The sequence below is a fragment of the Squalius cephalus genome, assembly GCF_949319135.1.
Source record: "Squalius cephalus genome assembly, chromosome: 25".
Lineage (NCBI taxonomy): Eukaryota > Metazoa > Chordata > Actinopteri > Cypriniformes > Leuciscidae > Squalius > Squalius cephalus.
Window position 1 is genome coordinate 1,616,819 of NC_137146.1, and position 19,797 is coordinate 1,636,615.

The 19,797-nt window shown below is 39.6% G+C and overlaps 1 protein-coding gene across 2 annotated transcripts in view; it reads left to right on the forward strand.

Annotated features, from left to right (window-relative positions):
* The window catches only part of kcnh2b (potassium voltage-gated channel, subfamily H (eag-related), member 2b), a 221,447-nt gene that overhangs the window by 122,257 nt on the left and 79,393 nt on the right, over window positions 1-19,797 (forward strand). For both annotated transcript variants that reach the window (XM_079862475.1, XM_079862476.1), the window contains exons 3-5: window positions 14,005-14,160; window positions 15,015-15,506; window positions 16,431-16,642. In XM_079862475.1, the coding sequence (XP_079718601.1) occupies window positions 14,005-14,160; window positions 15,015-15,506; window positions 16,431-16,642 (860 nt within the window). The remainder of the gene's footprint in view (window positions 1-14,004; window positions 14,161-15,014; window positions 15,507-16,430; window positions 16,643-19,797) is intronic.

The following is a 19,797-nucleotide window of genomic DNA, read 5'->3' on the forward strand; positions in this document are numbered from 1 at the left end:
TGTATTATCGACAATTAATCGATCGTCGATTAATCGTTGACATCCCTATTCTCTTTATAATGTTATGTAATATTACAGTCCCAATAGTCATTATTAGTCGTGCACTGCCGTTTGAGCTGCGCGCGCTGAAGCTGACGCTTTACTACAGAGTTAATTCTTAACCAAATGCATCCAATATGAGATAAATCAGATATAGATAGGCCTACAGAAAAGAAACAGTATTACAACTTACATTTGCACAAAACAAAAGGCTGCGAATGCAGACGCAAACTTAGTCATGATGAAGGTGTAAAATGGTCCCAAACATAACTCCGGCGCGCTCGCTTTACATGTTTCGCGGTTGAGCAGCGCGCACGCGCATGAAGACCTGCTTAATCGATGATCGATAAGTTGTATCGATTAAATGTATTATCGACAATTATTCGATCGTCGTTTAATCGTTGACATCCCTAGTTCATACTAATTTGTTAAAGGGACACTCCATATCACGTGATGCTTTGCGTGAGGTTGTTGACAAATGACAGGCTGATCCGTCGTCCACGTTGGTGTGCGTCATTACGTATGAACCAAGGCTGATATTGTGGAGAGAGAGAGACGCACGGCACAGTGGTTTCGAGGGGAGAGAGAGAGACGCACAGAGAGACGCGAGTTTTGAAGAATACACCGAGAATAATGGATCATCAGAGATTGAGAAACATGGATCTAAATCAAGCGCTGGCCTTTTTTGATGCCATGGAGGATGATGGATTTTCTGGAGAAGAGAGCTTTTTGACTGATGAGGAACTAGATTACCAGGATGGTCTAGACCCTGCTGAAGAGTAAGTTCCATTTATTTATTTACTGTAAAAGTATAAAAAAAACAAAAAACTAATATGATAAAATATAAATTTTCTAAATATGTAAAAATAAGTTCTGTAAAAGTAGTATTTCGTTTTTCTATGTTTGTTAAAGAGTAGTAAGAGTTGTGGATTACACTTTGTCTCTCAACCATTGTTTGTCTGAGTTTACCTAGAGATACAAACAAAGGATAGTGGGGGGTTGGTCACACCTTTTAGCTGTGGAGAGAATGTCTCAAGGATGTTGTAGTGGGGGGTTGGTCACACCTTTTGGCTGGGGAGAGAATGCTCATATTATAGCTGTGGTGGGTTGGGGGTACAGTAGCAATCTCAGCCATTGTTATCGTATGTGAGAAATCAAATACAAAAACACTAATTGATCTGATATGTATGATCTAATATTTTGCTTTATTTGTTTTACAGTCATGATAATGAAGAAGACACCAGCCCACCCACCCGAGCCAGACAGGAAAGCTCCCATTCTTCCGCTGAGGAGGGCCCTTCCACTTCTGCTGCAGCATCCCAGCAGCTGCCAGGAATAGGTCATGGACGGCTGCAGTCACGGTCACGAGGGAGAGCGCGGTCAAGGTCAAGATCCAGATCCGGCAGCTTGAGGGGTCGACAGAGTCCTGAATCCACTAGGTCGAGATCTAGATCACCACAGCCAGCAGCCCCAACTCCATCATGGAACAGTGAGAGTCAGCCAGACATCCCTCCAGTGCCCAAAAGGTTCGTCCCAACAAGAAAGCCAGGACATCAGCTCAGCCCCACATCCATATACACACCGCTGGACCTTTTCAAACTTTTTGTCAGTGACAGTGCAGCAACCACTTTGTGTAATAACACAAACACAAACGCTGCAAAAAACATTGCCAATGGCAAAAAATATTCCTGGAAAAACTTCACTGTTGAAGAATTTTTCAAATATTTAGGACTGACTTTCTTTTTTGCACTGGTGAGACTGACAAATATCCGGCACTACTGGAGGACAAACACCATTTTCAGCCAACAGTTTCCCCACTCAGTGATGGCACGTGACAGGTATCAGGTCATTTCCTGGAACATCCACATGAGCAACCCTGATGAAGATGTCCACAACGACCGGAAGAGAGGGACACCAGCTTATGACCGGCTGTTTCGTCTGAAGCCCCTTTTAGATGACATCAAACATGCATGCAGAGCATTTTATCACTCACGGCAGAACCTTTCAGTGGACGAGAGGATGGTGGCAACAAAGGCTCACACTGGCATGACCCAGTATATGAAGGCGAAGCCAACTAAGTGGGGCTTCAAACTTTTTGTGCTGGCAGACAGCAGCATTGGGTACACTTTAGACTTTGCTGTATACACGGGGAAGTCTGTGTTTGCTTCTGGTGTAGGACTGGCATACGACTCGGTTATGTCCTTCATGAACAAATCATCCCTAGGGAGTGGCTACAATGTGTATGTAGACAACTTCTACACAAGTCCAAAGCTATTCATGGATCTCTACAGCATGAACTTTGGAGCATGTGGCACCTACAGGGACAACAGACGAGGATGCCCCCGCACAACCACAAATGCCATGAACAAAAAGGATCCTAGGGGCACCATCAGGTGGATCCATCAGGTGGATCCGTGACGGCCCTCTGGTTTTTGTAAAGTGGATGGACACTCTGGAAGTCTCTGTCTGCTCCACAATTCACCCGGCCTTCTCTGGCACACCTAAGATGGCCGACACAGCAGCAGTGCTCGAGTGAAGCTCCTTAAATCTCAGTCTGCTAAATGCGCTAATCAATTAACTTTCCTGCATATCTATCCCACGTTAAGTTCTGAGTGTTACCTCCTTTTTGTGACTTTTTGGATGGTCACTAATACAAATTGTTTACTTGATCATTTCACCTGTGCTTCGCTATGGAACAAAATGCAACTAACGCATTCATTTTGAACGCTCTTCAACAACTTAAGCGAGAGATGTTCACGTATTTTGACCCGAAACTTGACAACCTGCAAACAGCTGCCGATGCGTTGCAGTCTTCCCTTAAATCACTCGGGGATCAAGTAGGCGAGCTCGAATTTAGAGTCAGTTCAAATCAGGATAACATAACTGATCTAGAGCAACGCGTTGAGACGCTGGAGAAGCAAAATGCTTTCTTGCTACAGAAAGCTGAGGACGCCGAAAATCGGAGCAGAGCCCTAAATCTTCGCTTCATTCACGTTCCTGAGCGAGCTGAAGGCACTGATACAATCGGCTTTATTGGACGTCTACTCACTCTTCTATTTGGCGAAGCCAGCTTTCCCATTCCACCTGTGATCGAGCGTGCTCATCGCACTCCTGGAGCCTCCTCCAAAGGGAATTCCAAAGCTGGTTCAAGACCAATTTTGGCAAAGTTTGGCACCAGTGAATATCATGAGGCCCAAAACGCCTGGACTTCTTTTGGAAAAATGTAAATAGTTTTGGTTCTGTTCAAGTTATTATGTTTATTCCTGTGCTCCAGGACTCCAAAGACATGAACAAACTGTTTTCCAGAGGAAATTTGCTTAGCTTTTATTTATTTGTGTGTGATTTCAATAAATGTTTGAGTGATTCAATTTCCGTTTTATTTTTTCATTTGTCTTTGTGGTCCCATAACTTATTTTACATTCAGGTGACATCAATGCAACACAAATATGCTGAAAGTTCAATTTGTCATGAAAAAAAAAGAGGTGTGTCAATTGTCTGTGCACAAAAGGGTTGATGTTTTACAAGCTTTTTTTTGTAAATAACACCAGACGGAAAATTAATTTAAAAAAAATCCTTAGGTCTTTGAGGGTTAAAGGGTTATGTAAGATTGTGGCCAAAACTGGTACTGCAATCACTTTCAAATTACTGTACCCCCTCCCCCTCCTCCCTGACTCGAGGTTGCCAGATAGGCTGCAGGATCCAGCAGGAACGTAGGCTGCTACAAGAAGTGGTGACTAGAGCAGAGCTGGCAACCCGGATGCCGCAACACTACTGACTCCGGGATTGGTAGATAGGTGGAGGGTGTTTGTCCCGCCATAGTCTTATCTGATCGGTGAGTAGCCGAATGTAGACGAACTGCTGCGCGTGTGACAGGGCGCATGTTTAACTGAAGAACGGAGAGAGAGAGAGAGAGAGAGAGAGAGAGGTAGTATGCAAGCAAGTGCACACCATTTCGAAACAAAAACGAGGAGTAATTCAATAATTAGTTCGCAAAGTAACTCTTCACTAGAAATTGTGTGAAATGATTTCCAGGCGGTAGCGTAGAGTGGAGCTCAATTCTAGTCTATATTGATGGGCGGAGTAGTGGGAGTGGCCTGCGGAGCTGAGCATTGCAATGCACTATGGGTATTGTCTACAATCCACAAGCACTAAAGTCATTTTCTGCCTTTTATCGGCCAAGAAGGACCCAAATTAGAAATGTATGCTACTATTCTACTACATATATGACCCACTTTCAATACACATCCAGTGCATCCTCAAACTGACGACAAAACCTCATACAGTTACGCGCACACTTTGGAGACTGTCTTGTTTTCAATGCAAGGATAGTAAGGAACTGGGGTCCGTTCTTCGTACGCCACTCAGTTAGTGGGATTTGATTGTGGATGATTTGGCATGATCTTGGATTGTTTGGTTCTTCAGTGCTCATCCTGGACTTGCTGTCATAGTGTTCCTATAGTGGTCCGTAACTTAAACCTGCTCGGAAGCTTATTTCATGTAAACCGGATTAGATTGCATCTTTTTAAGTGGGGTTGATTCTTAAAATATGTCCCAACCACTGCTAATTTATTACAAGAGTTCCTTACTGAAACTAATTTAAAACTGACAAAAGTAATTTAAAATAATAATAATGATATAAAAATTAATTTGAAAATAATGTGTTGAACGCCTGTGTACGAGTCAAAAGAAGTATACTTTGCAAGGCTGTGCATTCGACTGTGGTAAAAATTCGACTGTGGTATACTTCTGGCTTTAGTCTGGTGTTGGTTGTCTAGTCATAGCCAATGCAGACTGTGCATAGCACTTTAATAACACAAGATTTTGGCCAAATGTTTTAAACCAAAAACAAACTAAGCTCCCAAAACACAAATCTAACATTCGCTGGTCCAAAACATCGTAAATCTATTTGAGCTTGATTGACACATGAAGTGTCTGGCCATACATCATTTTATTTATTTATTATTTTTGAACTAATTTCTTGAATGGCAGCAGTTAACCTGCAATTTTAGCTGGTTTCAAAACACCTGGATATTACCTGCCATGGTGACATTTCCTCAGATAAACTTCTGAGATCCAAAAGCTAATGCCAGCATATTGACATGGTGACTAACTTATCTTGACTTGACCGCTGAGCATTTGCATTTCACTCACTATGTGTCAGCGTCAGCATAGGCCATACTATTTAAATTCATGATTGGTTGAGGTTGACTGACAAATTAAAACATTAAACAGAAAAAAGAAGAAAAAAAAAAAACACCATTATTAACCGGTTAATGGTCATTTCAAGTAATCGTTTCTGGTTTTTCCCCAGTTTTTGTTTTCATTCTTTGAACTGGTTCAGAGCCCTCATATTTACATAATAATAATAATAATAATAATAATAATAATAATAATTATTATTATTGTATATATATTATATACCTGTTTGCCGTGTAGAGAAGAGGAATAGTGTGTTGCTTTTTTTCCCCCTTAGAAAACACAAAAATGGGCCTGGGTGAGGCTGACAGCTCCACAGGTATGTGTGTGCGCATATATTTTAGATATTTATTTGAGAAAAAGGATACATGTTGATTTTGGGTTCATGTTTTATTTTTTATCTTCCACAGTAATTCAGTGTAAAGTGGTCCTTTTCGTGTTACACAGGACCCGAGACTAGTTTTCCCTGTGTGCTTATCTGCTGATATTTCACATGGTCCGAAACTTTGGATTGTAGGGCTGGAATACATTTTAATTGTTGTTTTTTACCCCTCAGGAAAAAGCCAAATGAATCAGGATGAAACTGAGAACTCCAGAGGTATTTAAACATTTGGGTATATTAAAGTTATTCCATGTATATACATATAGGTGCATAGGTATACATATGTGTATGTATATGTTTGTTTGTTTGTTTGTTTTACAGAGACCAAATTGAGGAGAATTGTGAAAAGGCCATGGAGCCCAAATGAAGTGAATGCTGTCATGAAACATTTCAGAGTCCATATTTCAAAGGGACACCTTGCAACAAAGGCAGAGTGTGAGCAGTGCAAGACTGCAGAGGACCCTGTTCTGAGAGAAAGAACGGCCCAAAATATAAGGGATTTCGTGAGGAACCGAGGTTTGATGTTGAAAAAGAAATCTTCTTAGAGTTCTTCGAGAGATCAGTGTTGCCTTCCATTAAAGGTTGTATCAGCGATTTCAGGCCCAATAAAGGCCCAAATATAAATGATCACATTCATCTAATTTTTCCTAACGATCCGCTAGCTGGCCGCCCCATAAGCATGCCACCCAAAAACCGCGTCTCTGTAGGCAGCCTAGGCTCTGAGATCTGCACACAAAAGGTGGGGGTGTTGTGGTTTGAGATTTTGCGGTGATTGGTTGGAACTGTTGGTGATTGGTTGGAACACTGTTTATTTTGGTTTTGGTGGTTGGTGAAACCCATTGTTTTTGTGTGCAGATCTCAGAGCCTAGGCTGCCTACAGAGACGCGTTTTTTGGATGGCATGCTTATGGGGCGGCCAGCTAGCGGATTGTTATGAAAGATTAGATGAATGTGATCATTTATGTTTGGGCCTTTTTTGGGCGTGAAATCGCTGATACAACCTTTAATGTCTGTGGGTTTTGTTCTCAAAAGTGTTGTTGGGCCAGAAGAGTGTTCAAGACATCCTTTTATTTACTTTTATTAAAACACTGTTTTGAAAGAAATGTACAAAAACATGCATTTACTGGAAGGCAATTTAATTTGGTTTTATTTTCAGTGTGTTGTTGAGGTCATTTTGAGGCACACTCCCTCATGCACTTTAGTCCCATAATGGTTAGAGATGCACCGATTACAATTTTCTTGGCCGATTCCGATTTTTCCGAGTTTGACCTGCCGATACCGATTTTTTATTTTATTTTATTTTTTTTATAAAACACCATATACTTCTACCCAAACTGAATAATAAAAACAAGTTTAAATGGGTGAATTTTCTATATATATTTTTGAGTCTTCTTCATTTTCTTTTCTGACATAGCCTACTCCAGTTCTTGTTAAAACACACTAGACATGCAAATTCTGTGCATTTTGGGCACTTTTTGTGTGAAATCATTTATTTTGCCCATCAAAAAAAGTGTGCTTTCACTTTAATTGAGTGTGAGCAGCGCAGCAAAAATAGACTCTGCGCCGAAACCGCTTCACTGCTGCTCACTCGACGCTCCTGCTTGACGCTCACGCTCTGCTCCTGCTGCCGGTGTGATGCACTCATTTATTAACATGCACGCCGAAAAAAATACGCGCCTCTCACGCTTGCGGTGTGAAACTGACGTAATTCACAAGGTTTTCTACATGTGTGTTCCGTGTGCACGTGTGATGCTGATGTTGCGCGATGTTAATCATGTGGCGCCCGAGTGTGTTTGACCGGTATAAAATCGGCAAATGTCAGACTGACCGGCCAAACGCCGGTCATGACCGATCACGTGAAAATCGGCCAATTCCGGTCCCAAGCCGATCAATCGGTGCATCTCTAATAATGGCCTTATTAGATCTCAGTTGTTGAGCCTTTTTTTTACCATTTGCAAAATAAAAATTGCCCTTTCAGTTTAATTTTGTTAGTTTTTATTGGCTGTCTAGTTGCATTTCTTCATCTAATTGCCCTTTAACTAGTCTTCTATGAAGTGTAAAACTTGCTGATCTTTGTTCACTGAATTTTCTCCAACCAGGTTCATTTTGCACCACATGTGTATATGTTGGTTGATATAGAGCTGGTAAGTCCCGCCCCTTCCGTAAAACCCCGCTGGACCTCAAAGTTGAAAAACCGTCAATGCAAGTGAATGGGAGAAAATAATTATTTTCTGGTCCCGTTTGAATTGTGCCATGAATGTGAACATATGTTGTCTGTGAATTTTTTATATAACTTTTCATGTTACGAGTTTGACAGTATATGGTATGATTCTTCAGCTAGCAGTTGTGGAAAAGACATAACGAGAAAGACTACATGTCGACTATGTGACGTCACCCCATAAAGTTGACTTACCCGTGGTTTTCGCCAACTTCAACGATTTTGTCCTCTCCCTGAAAGAAGGCGGTGAAGTGCACCAAAGACACAGCCATGTTTAGCGGGATCCGTGAGCTAGTCCGTGTGCTAGTGGTGTTGACGTTTCAAACGCGTCGAGAGTTGTAGTCCACAAAGTGCTCTCACACAAAGTCTAACCGTATCAAACTTCTACCCGCTAAATTGTATCATTCTTTACACGAAAAGTTATATAAAAAATTCACAGACAACATATGTTCACATTCATGGCACAATTCAAACGGGACCAGAAAATAATTATTTTCTCCCATTCACTTGCATTGACGGTTTTTCAACTTTGAGGTCCAGCGGGGTTTTGCGGAAGGGGCGGGACTTACCAGCTCTATAGCAACAGCACATTGTAGCACTATTTCCTTAGGTGTGCGTATTACTTTTACAGGTTTAGTGGCAGCAAAAAGATGCACAATCATTTGTGAATTCACTCTTTAATGTAGAATAGTTGATTTGGTTTAGTATGGTTAACTCTAATACAGGTACTCCTGCTATGTGTGGAGTTAATAGTGATGTCCATTTAAACCCAGTTTGTCCTCATAATCAAGGGTTAGTTAGGGTTGTGTGTGTGTGTGAGAGGTCCAGTTAAACCCAAAATGTCCTCATAATCAAGGGTTAGTCAGGTGTTTGTGTGTGTTTGAGAGTGTGTGTGAGTGAGGTCCAGTTAAACCCAAAATGTCCTCATAATCAAGGGTTAGTCAGGTGTTTGTGTGTGTTTGAGAGTGTGTGTGTGAGAGGTCCAGTTAAACCCAAAATGTCCTCATAATCAAGGGTTAGTTAGGGTTGTGTGTGTTTGAGAGGTCCAGTTAAACCCAAAATGTCCTCATAATCAAGGGTTAGTAAGGGTTGTGTGTGTTTGAGAGGTCCAGTTAAACCCAAAATGTCCTCATAATCAAGGGTTAGTCAGGTGTTTGTGTGTGTTTGAGAGTGTGTGTGTGTGAGAGGTCCAGTTAAATCCAAAATGTCCTCATAATCAAGGGTTAGTCAGGTGTTTGTGTGTGTTTGAGAGGTCCAGTTAAACCCAAAATGTCCTCATAATCAAGGGTTAGTCAGGTGTTTGTGTGTGTTTGAGAGTGTGTGTTTGAGAGGTCCAGTTAAACCCAAAATGTCCTCATAATCAAGGGTTAGTCAGGTGTTTGTGTGTGTTTGAGAGTGTGTGTGTGAGAGGTCCAGTTAAACCCAAAATGTCCTCATAATCAAGGGTTAGTTAGGGTTGTGTGTGTGTTTGAGAGGTCCAGTTAAACCCAAAATGTCCTCATAATCAAGGGTTAGTTAGGGTTGTGTGTGTGTGTGAGAGGTCCAGTTAAACCAAAAATGTCCTCATAATCAAGGGTTAGTCAGGTGTTTGTGTGTGTTTGAGAGTGTGTGTGTGAGAGGTCCAGTTAAACCCAAAATGTCCTCATAATCAAGGGTTAGTTAGGGTTGTGTGTGTTTGAGAGGTCCAGTTAAACCAAAAATGTCCTCATAATCAAGGGTTAGTCAGGTGTTTGTGTGTGTTTGAGAGTGTGTGTGTGTGAGAGGTCCAGTTAAACCCAAAATGTCCTCATAATCAAGGGTTAGTCAGGTGTTTGTGTGTGTTTGAGAGTGTGTGTGTGAGAGGTCCAGTTAAACCCAAAATGTCCTCATAATCAAGGGTTAGTTAGGGTTGTGTGTGTTTGAGAGTGTGTGTGTGTGAGAGGTCCAGTTAAACCCAAAATGTCCTCATAATCAAGGGTTAGTCAGGTGTTTGTGTGTGTTTGAGAGTGTGTGTGTGAGAGGTCCAGTTAAACCCAAAATGTCCTCATAATCAAGGGTTAGTTAGGGTTGTGTGTGTTTGAGAGTGTGTGTGTGAGAGGTCCAGTTAAAGGGTCATGAAACCCCCCTCTTTCAGCTCAAGTCTAGCTCACAATCTTTTTGAAAAATGCAACTTAATTGGGCGTGGTGGCTGTGAGAAGAAGGGAGGGGAGTGGGTGTGGTCAAAGCCCAAAGTGGCCAATGCATATCGACTGTCACTAAAAATCAATGGTAAAACGTGAGGAAATGCTAGATTTTTTATAGCTGGCCAAGTTAAAGTCTAATATATACATAATAACCTACTACAGTAATCATAATTCTATTTAAAACATATAAATGTACATGCATATGTATAATTATGCCTTTATAAAATATATATTTGTTTACACACTATAAATGCGTATATTTGAAATAATTGATTTTCCGCTTAAAAAAAAAAAAACGTTCCATACAGATCTACGCGCCCCCTAAACCCACATAATAAAGATGGACAGTGTCATAGAAATTTGCACAAACTAAGCATACTTTCCATACAATTGAGGTATTATCGAAATATCAAAATTTTAATAACGAGTGATTATTTAACAAAAGGCAAGTAAAACGGTCAGGGTTACATTTTAGACACACACACACACACCTCTGAAGCGATAGGAAAAGTCCTCGGAACCGCATCACTCGCAAGACCGAAACCTGCATTGGTGTACAAGGTCGAAGTCCACCTTTCTCCAGTTGAATGGTTGCACACACACATAGTTTAGATGTGTCCGTGGTTGATGGCCGGAGTCTAGCCCGGGCAGCATCGCGGGGAAAGATGCACTCGAACTTTTGGTCCACGAAAACAAACGCGTGTCCCATTATTGCCTCTCTCATCTACTACGCGATATCACAGTTTGACATGTCTGTCTTTGGAAAGTTCCGTGTCATGAATAATTAAGAGCAGTGTCTTCTCATTGGATAAGAAAACTCAGTACATGAATAATTATGAGACACCGATACGTGGACACGATGAAGATTTTAAACCCGGAAGACGAAAATAGCGTAAAAAAACTAAAATTTAACCATTTTCCCCCTACTATTAAATCTAACAGATGCTAACATTGTCTTCAATAGTGTTCAACACACATACCTCTGTTCAAATCTCATAAAATTTGGTTTAGGGTTTCATGACCCTTTAAACCCAAAATGTCCTCATAATCAAGGGTTAGTTAGGGTTGTGTGTGTTTGAGAGTGTGTGTGTGAGAGGTCCAGTTAAACCCAAAATGTCCTCATAATCAAGGGTTAGTTAGGGTTGTGTGTGTGTATGCATGATTCATATGGTTACTGATGCCCAGTTAAACCCAAATGGTCAGTAATGTTCATTTAGATACTAATAAGTCTTAAGTAATAAGTCTTGAACAATCTTCTCTTTTCACAATAACAAAACCCAAACCCAATCAACTGGAAATATTTAGCTTTATTCAAAACTATCTTTAGACAAAACTTCTTCAAATCTAATGAATAAATTAAGACTGACATTCAAGGTTCAATTATGAAAAATACTTGTGGGTGAATGCATTTGTCAGTGATGGTTAAATAGTAAACTCTCCTTTTGGTTTTTTAATTTCTTAATTTTTAAAGCTAAAATATTTCCGTATTTCACTTTCCCTCTTCTCTCTTTGCTCTTCACTCACTTCACACCTGCTAAATCTCACATTACAAACTCAGGTTAGTTTTCTGAAATCTCTCTTAAAGTTTAAGCCAGGTTGAACAATTGCTGAGAATTTCCTGTTTTGTTTTTCTATATGCTGGTATTGAAACAAACGTAAGTGATGTGGCACTCTCATGGGTAAAGTTAGTCCAGGTTATACCAGGTTAGTCCTCATAATTAAGGGTTAGGTGTGTGTGTGTGTGTATGTGTGAGTGATGTCCAGATAAACCAGGGTAGTCCTCATAAATCATAATTAAATCAGGAAACGCCCACTCCTGCCCTGTCCTTACAGTGCTTCAGTTTGTCAGGTCTTCATATTACCAGACTGTTTTATTAGAATTAAATTCTGAGCAGTCAGCTTTTTACCCCATGCCATAAGGAGCAGTTTGATATTTCTTATTAATCTCTATGACAAAGGGAAAGGTGGGTCCCCATAAACCAGGATGGATCTTTTTAGGGGAAAAAGTCCTTATAAACCACCCGTACCAGTATGTGTGTGTGTGTGTGTGTGTGTGTGTGAGAGTGAGTGTGTGTGTGTGTGTGTGTGTGTGTGTGTGTGTGTGTGTGTGTGTGTGTGTGTGTGTGTGTGAGAGTGTGTGTGTGTGTGTGTGTGTGTGTGTGTGTGTGTGTGTGAGAGTGTGTGTGTGTGTGTGTGTGTAGCATCTGAATCTTAGAGTGTATTAGTCCTGTAAAGTGGACAGAAGCATAATGAATTGCAGTCAAATCCCTCGTCCTGACTCTTAATCTGCACATGTGTGTGTTCAGCGTGTTCATCTGTGTGTTTAGATGCTGCCGTCGGGATTATGTGTTTTCAGGACAAGGTTTCCCGTCAATAGGGCTTTTAGTAGGTATTGTTATGTATGTATTAGTTCATACAGTCACAATAGCCGTTGGAGTTTGTTCCCTGCTATAACTTAATATCTGCATATTCAGATCAGTCTACCAGACCACGATTCAGACGCAGCAGGAATGCTTTTTTAAACTCTTCTCCATTTAAATACAACACATTTCCAAGTGGAACAAAACCTCTGAGGGAATAAAAGATCTTGATCAGTGATTAGACGGTGAAAAGTGGCGGTGGTTAATGAATAAGATGTTCTGATGAGGTCAGTCATTTCAGAGAACAGGGAGACGTGATACTTGAGAATATCGATGAATGTGTCAGTTATGAATTCATATTGATTTTCCTCATTGTCATAGATTGTTATTGTACACTTTTGTTTGATTTCTAGTCAAATCTGCATTGTGTTTATGTATGTTACCTTTAAATCGGATGTTTAAAACGTGTTTCTGCATTCGTCCCTCACTATGAACTCTATACGATAAGAGGAAGATGTTTGTGCTCTTTTTCCACACACACACACACACACACACACACACACACACACACACACACACACACACACACAGATGGCATTAGTGGACCTGTAATCCGTGTGTGGTTTCTCTGGTCCGAACACAGCTGGGATTACAGAGCGTCTCTGTCTCCGTGTGTGTGTGTCCGTGTGTGTGTTCCTCTGTTCATTGTCGAGAATCTGCTGTCCGTCACTCAGTCTGTTGCTTCTCTCTGGGTCCTGTTTGATTCTGTTCTCAGATCCAGGTAAGAGTGTGAGATTCACACATCAGTGTGTGTGAGATTAACTCACAGATGGTGTAAATCTGATGCTTCTGAAAGGTCAGAGTCAGGATTTGTGTGTTTATCTGATGTTGTGTGACTTTACTGGTCAGTTATAGTGGATGTACTGGGATCTTTATGATTGTCCAGAAATGTTAAAAAATGTTGTTATTTTGCCTGACTTCAATATCATGTGATGTGAATGTTTTGCTTTACTATAATATCTATGCATTAGGGATGCACAATATATATCAGCCACCATATCGGTATCAGCCGATAGACGTATGTTCATTTTTAATGTTATAGTTATCGGTATGAATTATCGGTATCAGCCAAAATGTTCATATCAGTGCATCACTACTAAGCGACGTGTGCATCTCTACTTTTTCAGAATGTGTTTTCGTCATGTAGCCGCACACACACCAACACACGGTGTTCGTAATCAGGCTTAATTTTGCTGGCAGATTATAGTTGTTCACTTAACTAGGATTCCCATGATTCAATAGTATGCTTTAGTTCCACCAGATCAGGCGATAATTATTATAATATTTTTGCTGAAGTCGCCACTGCCAACAATATAAATGTGCATGTTATGGTTAAAAATTGGGTGCCTTTTTACCTGCATTTAATTGATCAAGTTAATCATATACATTTATTTCTAATAAAATGTTTGTATTTGCAATTTAGAAAAGATGCATAATAACTTATACGCAAATTTCTTCATGTGTGGTCATTAAATTACAATATTGATGGAGACCAAATACTTTGTTCATGAATTTGTTCATGAAGTTATTTATAAGGATGCATGTAAGTGAATGTCTCTCTCTCTCTCTCTCTCTCTCTGTGTCACAGGTGTGTGTTTCCTGTGTTTGGTGGATGTGGTTCCTGTAAAGAATGAAGATGGCGTGGTGATCATGTTTATTCTGAATTTTGAGGTCATGCCGGACGATAAACTGCACGACCCCCAGGATCTCAATCACAAGCTGCCTCTGCTGTGGCGCCACTCCAGTACGTCATGCGCTCTCTTTCATTAAACACTTCATCTGTGAACATCCCTTTAAATCATTACCTTAATTAGCACAGATCATGAGAAAAAGGACCATTTATACAAACTAAGCTGCAAAGGGCCCAATCAGAAATATATATACTGTATTTTCTTTCTTTCATTTTAAAATCCATTATCACGAGTGACTGTAATGGAAAGGTCATGCAAATTCAGCTCATTAACATATGACCGCCCTCATTTACATATTACGGGAACTCTTTACAATAAGGTTCATTAGTTATCATTAACTACCTTAGTTAACATGGACTAAGAATGAACAACACTTCTACAGCATTTATTAATCTTAGTTCATATTAATTTCAGCATTTACTAAAACGTTTTTAAAATCAAAGGTTGTATTTGTTAACATTAGTTAATGCACTGTGAACTAACATGAACAAACAATGAACAGCTGGATTTTTATTAACCAACATTATCAAAGATTAATAAATCCTGTAACAAATGTATAGTTCATATTAGTAAATAGTCTTCAGCTTGGTTTTTGTAACATATTTCACATGCAAAAATGTTATGTAAAAGAGATAATTTACATAATAAAAACCATATTAAAACCTGCATGTGTGGTAAATGGTCATAAAAAGTCTCGACTTGAGTCTAATGTCTTGACGTTTTCCCTGTGTGTTTGTCTACCTTAAACTTAAAAAATATTGTCTTTCTCATTAAACATCATTTAAATAAATGAATGTTCGATTTTTATGAGTGCCCTTCCCTAATGAAAACCTGCCTGAGTGGAAAATGTTCATAAAAGATGCAAAAAAACCTAAATTGTCTTGACGTGTGTGTTTGTGTGTCGCAGATCGAGCTCGAGGCATCCGTTTACGCCTCCCCCTCCTGAACTCCCGGAACAACAGTAAATCTTCTCTGCGGGAGGATCCCGAGACGGGCCGAGGAACGGGTTTCTCCAGCAGCTCCGGTCGACAGAGCCCCGAATCCCTGGCGCTGGGAGAACTCCTCTCGCTGCCAGAACACAAGCGTCCCTGTGTGGCCACCGGCTCCACCCGCTCCACCGGCCTCGTGACCCCACCGTCCTCTCGTAACCTGTTGGGCAGTGACCCCTCGTCTCCTCCTCCGGCCCCCCCGCACCCCATCACGCTGCCTCTGGGTCAGTCCTCGCCTCGACCGCACCGGCTCGACCTGGACGCCACGGTGTCCAACTGCAGCCTGAGCAACAGCCGCTCGCGCGAGAGCTTTCACAGCATGCGTCGCGCGTCTTCAGTGGACGATATCGAGGCCATGCGGCCGGAATGGGAGCGGAAACACCGAACCCGACCCATATGCAGCAGCACGGGTGAGAAAACTGGAAATGCACGAAATTAAAAGTGACATTTAAAGTCCCCTTGTAGTCAATCATTTTATACCTTAAAACTCACCAAAATTACATATTTAAACGTTTTTTCCTCAAAATAAAATTTGTTATGCCTTAAAATATCTTGAATGTAACTCGAAACCCTCGCCTCATTTAGTATGCGCTGTTCTATGAATATGCAAATGAGCCCCGCCTCCACTCACTCACTCAGCTCAGAGATCCACTGGTTGACGATCACACGTTGATCTGATTGGTTACAAGGTAGTTTGTGACGTCAGAAACACCAAAGCGTGTGTTTGAGACTGTCTTTGGTTCACTGCAGTTTTAAGGAGGAAATACTCAGCAATGCTGTCGACTTATGAACTTACACATGCTTTGTCTTAAAGCACATTAAAAACACCACACAGACATATAAACAACATTAAAAGCTGTATTTTCTCCACAGGGGGACTTTAACATGTTACAAAAGATTCTATTTCAAATAAATTCTGTTCTATTAAACTTTCTATTCATGAGAGAATCCTGAAAAATTAAATGTATCACAGTTTTCAACGTTGATAATAATCACAAATGTTTCTTGAGCATTAAATCATCATATTATACTGATTTGTGAAGGATCATGTGACACTGAATACTGGAGTAATGATGCTGAAAATTCAGCTTTGATCACAGGAATAAATGACACTTTTATACTAAAGTTTCATTTATTCCTGTGATCAAAGATGAATTTTCAGCATCATTACTCTAGCATTAGCATTAGCAAACAGAAGAGACTTGCAATTACAATTGCAAAAACCTTAATATCGTTCCAATCCCAAACGGTAGTGCAGATACAGTGTGATTTGCTAATAAAATACTGTAAAATGTCAAAAGTATTTCCTTTCAAAACCCTGTTTCTTTCCTCAGGCGCCGTGAACAACAAGTCCAGCATCCTGAACTCTACCTCGGACTCAGATCTCATGCGTTACCGCGCTATCAGTAAAATCCCCCAGATCACGCTCAACTTCGTGGACTTTAAACCGGACCCGCTCATCTCCCTCCCGCCGGGAGAAATGGACATCATCGCTCCCTGCAAACTCATCGACCGCACACACAACGTCACAGAAAAAGTCACTCAGGTAAGACGGTTCTGCTCTTTATCCTAAAGCTGAAGAATGCCAGGTCATGAATTAATTAAAGGGGTCATCGGATGCAAAATTCACTTTTATATGGCGTTTTGCATATAAATGTGTCTTTGCAGTGTGTGGACACAACCACCATACAATGATAAAAATCCAGTCACTCCTATGTCATATTGCTCATGCTCCGCCCACGACCACTGACGGACTGTCCTGTATTAGCATATTTCCCATATTAGCATATTTCCCATATTAGCATATTTCCCATATTAGCATATTTCCTGTATTAGCATATTTCCCGTATTAGCATATTTCCCATATTAGCATATTTCCTGTATTAGCATATTTCCCACATTAGCATGTTTCCGCCCTCAGCCATTTGTACACTGTCCGCCAAGGCATCACTTTAGTGTCTTGTGTCGACACGCCCCATTGGGGAGGGGCTCATTATCATTTAAAGGGACATGCACCGATATAGGTCGCGGTGAACAGAGCTGTTTTTGAGGAGGTAAAAGGTGTTGTTTTACACAAACATTGAGGAATTTTAACCAAAGTATGTTACAAACTTTACATGAAGACCCTAAAGAATCATCCCAACTTGTGTTAAATGGGTGTCCGATGACCCCTTTAAAACTACAAAGCTGGAGGATTTGATGTTTTTAGCGTTGGCTGTCTCTGTGTGTTCTGGGTTTTGAGACTGAGACCGAGATTGAGATGTTGAGACGGCTCTTCTTTGGCTTCACATGATGGCAAGAAAAACATGATGAGATTTTGGCGGCCCAGATGAAACCTCTCGCAACCGCTTTTGATCAAAGACAGTTGGTAAAGGAAGCTGTTGATGTTGGTCTTGATGTGATTGGCCATTTTGAGGGTTTATCTGGCAAAGTTGAACTCGTATATCATTCTGTGTTTGAAGATGCAGTGATTAAACTTTTCTCTTATCAAAAATAAGTGTTTGAAAAGTAACCTTTCACTCACAAACGTCACACTCATTGACTCTCTGTCTTCTGTGGGACACAAATCCAGATGTTTACGATGCCATGAAGTCTGGATGAGTGCAAGACATCAATAAAAGTATCAACAACCTTAAAATCATCATTGATCCAGCTATTAAAATTACATCACGTGGTCCTCGGTCATTTTTCACTCCTTTTTGATCTCTGAACCCTATAGGTAGTTTTCTTTTCAAAACGTATTTTAATTTTTGAGAACTCTTACAGTTTGTAAATTTAAAGTAAGTAAATAAAATAAAAAAAGTTATTTTAGTTAGTAAAAATCAACATTACATTTCTCGATTCCAGAAGTTTATTATTTTTTATTCAGAATTTCTACTTTGATATTTTAGAGCCAGACATAACTTGTAAAATGTATATTCATTATAAAAATGCTCAGGGCGTTTTAAATACTTTATTAAATTACTTTTTTTTTTCAGGTCTAGCCATCACAACTTTAAAATTAGGCTTCCTCACAAATCCAGGTTTTCCAAAACTTGGTCCTTCAAAGGAAACAAACAGTTTAGAATAATAATATCTTGATTTTTTATTTAATTTCTTTCGCTTATTTTCACGGTCTGATTTTAAGTCATCCTGTTTGAGAACTGCTGCACTTTTATTATTTAACAAAGAACCTTTATTTTTAAGAGTGTAATGAAAGTCAGTTTCCAGATAAAGTTGTCGTCTGGAATGTATTTCTGTGTAAAGTGTTAAACCAAGAGCTGCATTGAATGCATTGCGTTCGAGGTAAACCTGTTCATGCATCGACTCCCTGGGAAACGACTCCATGACCTCGATGTTTGATGAATGACGCTGGATAGTAAACTCAGTAACTTCAGTGTCTGACCTCCTGCGCTTCATTCAGTCTTCATTAGAGAAGAGTTAAACGCTCATCTCCCCCCCCGGCGGACGTAACTGGGTTAATTTAATACTCAGGATGCGTGACGCCCATGTGCTGATGCTCATCTCTGGCTGATTAAATGAAAGAGGGCGGCTGGGATTGACGCTTCGTGATGAAACCATGACAGATGAGCATGTGCTTCTCAGAGCGGCACGGTCCTGCACACCTGCTGTCCTGCACACATGGTCACATGATCTGTGCATCTCCTTATGTTTCAGTAATGCAGCAGATCATCAGGTCATGTGACATCCAGTTGTTTCATATGAAGCATATTCAATACATCCATGTTTAATACAAGTTCAATTCTATCGACAACATTGGAGACATAATGATAATAACCACCATAAATTGTTATGCATTTTTTAATTAATCTTTTTAAATAATTTTCATTATTTGTTAATTAACTTTTCCATACAAAAATGTATGCACAACTAATTTGAATAATTACTTACTTAATTATTTTATAAATAATTGTGTTATTTGAACGGCAAAGAAAATAATTACATTACTAAATAATTTTTATGCATATTTTTGCTAATTATTTTTTAAACTAATTATAACATCTTTTCATTAATTGTTCCTTACAATAATATGTTATTTGCACTGCAAAGTGTTTAAATTGAGAAAATAATTACAATGCTAATTTATGCATGTTTTTGTTCATTTTTTTAAAAAAATAATTTTATTATCTTTTCATTAATTGTTCCTTACAATATGTTATTTGTACTGCAAAGTGTTTAAATTGAGAAAATAATTTGTATGCATAGCCTATTTTAATTATTTTTTAACTAATTTTGATATTTTGTTAATTAATTAGTTTATAAAGAAATGTGTTTTTTGAACTGCAAAGAAAATAATTACAATACTAAATAATTTTATGCATGTTTTTGTTCAATATTTTTTTAAATAATTTTATTATCTTTTTATTAATTTATTAATAAATTTATTAATTTATTATTATTTAATACCTCGTCTTGAACTCGATTTAGATTAATAAGCATCAGATTGTGGGCAACCGTAATCATCCCTTCATCATAAACCGCTCGTTTTTGTTGTAAGCTGTTGTCATGATGATGCTGATGATGTGATGACTTTAATTAGAGCGATTAGATCATCTCTAATCAGCGCGTGTGTGTGTGTGTGTGTGTCTGTGTCAGCGAGCGTTCGGCGTGTCACTTCCTGTCCCGTCCACCACAGATAAAGCATAATGAAGCTGTTTCTAATTTGTCCACAGCAGGATTTAAGGAAGAATTCACTGTTGA